Source organism: Berghia stephanieae, chromosome 1 (genome assembly GCF_034508935.2).
Source record: "Berghia stephanieae isolate SIO BIC M18660-M18661 chromosome 1, UCSD_Bste_1.3, whole genome shotgun sequence".
In the NCBI taxonomy this organism is placed as follows: Eukaryota; Metazoa; Mollusca; class Gastropoda; order Nudibranchia; family Aeolidiidae; genus Berghia; species Berghia stephanieae.
In genome coordinates this window covers 58,045,193-58,049,938 of record NC_088360.1, presented here as the reverse complement: position 1 = coordinate 58,049,938, position 4,746 = coordinate 58,045,193, and the positions used below count along the sequence as shown (strand labels likewise).

The window sequence follows — 4,746 nt, the reverse complement described above, 5'->3', positions numbered from 1 at the left end:
TGCAGGCTAAAGCCTCAATGTATACTGGAAAACTCTATGGGCAGACTTGTCGGGCAAGCGCCATCACCCTGTTATAGGGCAGCGCTTTCGACTTTAGTTAAAATAAGTGATAATAAGTAATACGTGTCAAGAGCATTGAAGTATTTTCGTTATTTCGTTACCCATCTTTCGTTTCAACAATGCATTTTAAAAGTAATTCATATTTTACAAATGCTCTTTTATCAAAAATAAGGTTTTTATCAAAGTCATCAAAATAGGACCAATGTCCTCAAGGGAGTCTGCTATGGAGAGGACCTGAACTAGGATAGTACTGTAGTACTAGTAATAGTAGACGCCATAGATAACACTCTTTGTAGTCTGTGGTAGACGCTCGACCTGAAGCATAGCATTGGCAATCGTGAGGCAAATAAAATGATTCGGAAGTAGACGCAGATAGGATTTTATGAAAAGGACGAGAGCGTTTCATAACGACTTTGTGTCAACAACTTGGATAACCAATCACCGAGGTCACAGACTACAATGAATAAACATGAGTAGTTATTACGGGAACTGACTCCATGTTTGGAATGTGTTTTGGGGGCTCGGCCGAATTCGTTGGATTTGATTGGTCGGCTAAGTTTACAAATAGGACTGACTCGCTGCAACGCATTTCGTTTTCACACTCGTGTACACCCGAAACCAGGGCGGTCTGTTTACATCTAACAACCAGTTTGTTCGGTTTTTTTTTCATAGTGGTTTTGGAGTGTAGCAAAACACATCTATCATCATGTTTCGATCGCGTAAGTTTGCTCAAGCATTTTCTGCTTGTATGAAACATAAGCAACCAGTGTATAGTGTGAATAAATCAAAGAGAATTCTCTTTCATCAGTTGGACGTCAATCAATTCAACACTGTGCGACATGGTTCTTCAACATTTGGACTTCTCTTTCCCGGACAAGAACAGTTTTCATCACGCCACATTGGCCCAAATAAAAATGAATCTCAAGAAATGCTGGATTTCATCGGAGTCAAGGTAAGCAATCATTTTATAATTTATCGCAGTTCTTGTCTTAGGCCTATTTCAAGTTCAAGTCAATGAAGGGAGTATGAGTAAGAGTGAGGCGAGGTGCGATTTATTGTCTCTGGCCTTGGTAAACATAACTTTCTCTCTGTTTTTTTTTTTTTAAATTCATTTTATCAGTGTTTTGTCACGGCGACGCATTTTGAAAACTTCCTCGTTTTACTTAAGAAATCTTAAAGACTTGACCCCGTTATCCGAGTCACAGTTGATGGGAATAGTTAGTTTATGAAAGGGATGGTGATGAAATCGCATGGGAAAAAATGGTGGGGACGAAAGGACCCCGGCTCTATGTGATTCCATTATTATACAAGACATGTAATAATCCATCATTTAATTTAGTTTTTATATTAACTTCCTTGTTCAGAACAAAGTCTACATCATAGTATTGTAAGAAGAAAAGAAAGGAAATCGCGGTTATATGATGATTAGGAAAGGACGTTCACCCATTGACCTACTTTTCTAAAAAAAAAAAAAACAAAAAAAAAAACTAGATGAGACTGGTTAGGGAGGCTAGCTTTCTCAATCGGGATTCATTACGTTCCTATCTATTAATAAATATTTTGAATCGGTTATTTAATTGCTCAATTGCTTACATTGTGACCGCGTGTGATCTTTCTCTCTTATTGGTGGTTTTTTTTTTTTTTTGTTTCGTTGTCCACTTCATTCAAAATCTCATCAGTTTTGTCTTGTAAAAAATGTATGAATAATTTCTTATAATAATAATAATCATTATTATTATTATTATTATTATTATTATTATTATTATTATTATTATTATTATTATTATTTTTTATTATTATTATTATTATTATTATTATTATTATTATTATTTTTATTATATATTATTATTATTATATATATTAATATTAATAATTATTATATATTATTATATTATGATATGAATGATGATAATGATAATAATAATAATAGTAAATAATAATATAATAATAATAATAATAATAATAATAATAATAATAATAATAATAATAATAATATAATATGATAAAATGATAATAATATTTATAAAAAATAATCCTGATAATTATAATATATATATATATATATATATATATAATATATATATATATATATATATATATAATGATGATGATGATGATGATAATAATAAATAATAAGAGTAGTGATAAGAATAATTGTAATAATAATGATGATGATGATAATATATAAAAATAATGATGATGATAACGCTAGTGATGATGATGATGATAATTATAGTAATAATAATAGTCATAAAAAAGAAGAAGAAAAGTTAACTGTAGCGACTACAATTTTTATCACCTAAAAATTACGAATTTTTAACTTTTCGACTCTGTATTTATTACAACTATGATTCGTTGACTGATTAACTGATTAATTTATTTAATGTTAGATTAAGTGACCAATTGATAATGATGATGATATTTGGTGCGGTGTTGAATTGCCAAAAATGTAACGAATTGAAAATGAAATGAATATGTTTATGTTGTGTATATCGCACGCGTGAAAGAAAGAGAGGAAGAGAGAGAGAGAGAGAGAGAGAGAGAGAGAGAGAGAGAGAGAGAGAGAGAGAGAAGAGAGAGAGAGAGAGAGAGAGAGAGAGAGAGAGAGAGAGAATAAGTAGGAGTGAAGTATCTGTTCAATGTTATAGTTATCATATAACGTTATAACAAGTGTAACTAAATGACAAATTGCCATATTTATGGACAATACAGATCTATTATTATTATTATTATTATTATTATTATTATTATTATTATTATTAAAACTCCCATAATTACGTTTGTTTATCAGACCTGCAAGAATTGGGACTTTGAGGAGTGGACTAGTTTATATTATAACCCATTACGTTGTGATTGACCTTTTTCTGGCATTTGAAAAAAAAATCAAAGAAAGGCGTGACGATATTTTTGTAATCTATTCTTAAAGATTGCATTTCGTTAATTCACTTGATTCCTCGATTCTTGAGATTTAGCCTAAAGAAATATCTTTCCTTTGACCTTTAGTTAGTGAACAATTGGAAATTTTTTGGAGTTTTATTTTAGTGCTGATCTTTTTTCTTTCTTTTCTTTTTAAAATTTGTTTTCCACCATTTAATTGTCCGGTGTTCCAGAAGTAAATATATATTACGAGAATTGCCCAAACTATCTGCGTCTGTGGAATGGAATCGTAATGTTGTTTATCCAATATCCAGGTCAGTTACAGAATATCTTACGATTCCTTCTTGCTTTGATTTGGGTCAGTGCATTCGGCTACCCGTAGCCGGAATGAACTGGAAAGTAGTGCGAGCCATAGAGTAGTCTGTGGTGCGAGCTGACCGAGGGCCAGGCGAGTGAGAGGGGGTACAACTGTTTTTTTTTTCTTTCGTTTTTGGTTTAGTTTTCACAGTATTGTGTTTCAGGTTTCATTCTTATGCCGTTTTTAGCGTATGGCAAAGTTGATGGTAACATGGCTTTGTGTCTCAGTCTTATTTTGCATCTAGTGTGAGTGCATTGTTTATCAATACGAAGCAAAGCTGTGTCGGGGGTGAACGTTCATTGAATGACTAGCTGGACACACCTCCAGTTTTAGCCAATGGTTGCGCTTCGATATGTATGTATGTATGTATGTATGTGTGTGTGTGTGTGTGTGTGTGTGTGTGTGTGTGTGTGTGTGTGTGTGTGTGATAATAGCCTACTTTTGTTTTTAGGACAGTATGCCAATCGATAAAAGATTTCAATTATTTATTGAGACACACACACACTCACACACACACACACACACACACACACACACACACATATATATATATATATATATATATATATATATATATATATATATATATATATATATATATATATAGAGATCGAATTGAATTAAAAATTGAAACAAATATTAACTTCCACTTCCATTTATTTGATCACAGGAAGAATGGCGGTAATTGAGTGGATCTAAATTATTTAATTTTAATCATATGTGTTACTGGGTTGTTAATTTGAAAATGGTATAAACCCGTTTGGTTTATCTTTAATCCAGCCGGTTATCAATCTTAAGTTGCGGTTATTGAAGACTTCCAAGCCAGGGATTGCTTTTTGGTACCCTTCTTGGGACGGGGTTGGCGTCTAGTTCACTGTTAACAAGTTCAAGGGTTGGTTCTGGTTCCTCGCCGTCCGTTTTTTTAAAAAGCAACGACTGTTTCTTCTGTTGCTAGGATTGTTCTGGGGTGCCACGAACTGTTCTGGGCTGCCAAGGACCTTCAGTTCGAGTTTAAACAAAAATGTCTTAGAGCCAATTCTAGTTTATCTTCCGCCACCGTTTCATCATTGGACGACACATCATAATAGCTTTTATTCGCCGACCAAAGGCAAGGAAAAGCGGTAATTCCATGATAATAGAAATAATATACGATTCTTTCATCTCTTTGTATACGAGTTATTTTTTCGCGCCCAATAAAATTATGATTATTTCACCCCTCTCATTGGAAAACCCTATCCTTTCTTAGTAAATACGTCATCGTTGAATAATGTTGAATAGAAATTTTATTCAACGATTGCAGAATGTTTGCTCACATTTTATAGGTGTGAAATTAAACGTAAAAGACAGCTGATTGGCAATTTAAAATAATATTTTGCTGCGCATGAATACAAATCCAACGCTTTTATTTTTGGGTAAAATTGTCATTCAAGCAGGAGAAAGATACAAATTAT

General features: G+C 32.6%; 1 protein-coding gene across 1 annotated transcript in view; it reads left to right on the top strand.

Annotated features, from left to right (window-relative positions):
• Positions 1-241: 241 nt before the first annotated feature.
• The window catches only part of LOC144978253 (glycine dehydrogenase (decarboxylating), mitochondrial-like), a 43,547-nt gene continuing 39,042 nt past the window's right edge, over positions 242-4,746 (top strand). The window contains exon 1 of the mRNA XM_078924095.1: positions 242-1,012. Within this exon, the coding sequence (XP_078780221.1) occupies positions 767-1,012 (246 nt within the window). The 5' untranslated portion in view covers positions 242-766. The remainder of the gene's footprint in view (positions 1,013-4,746) is intronic.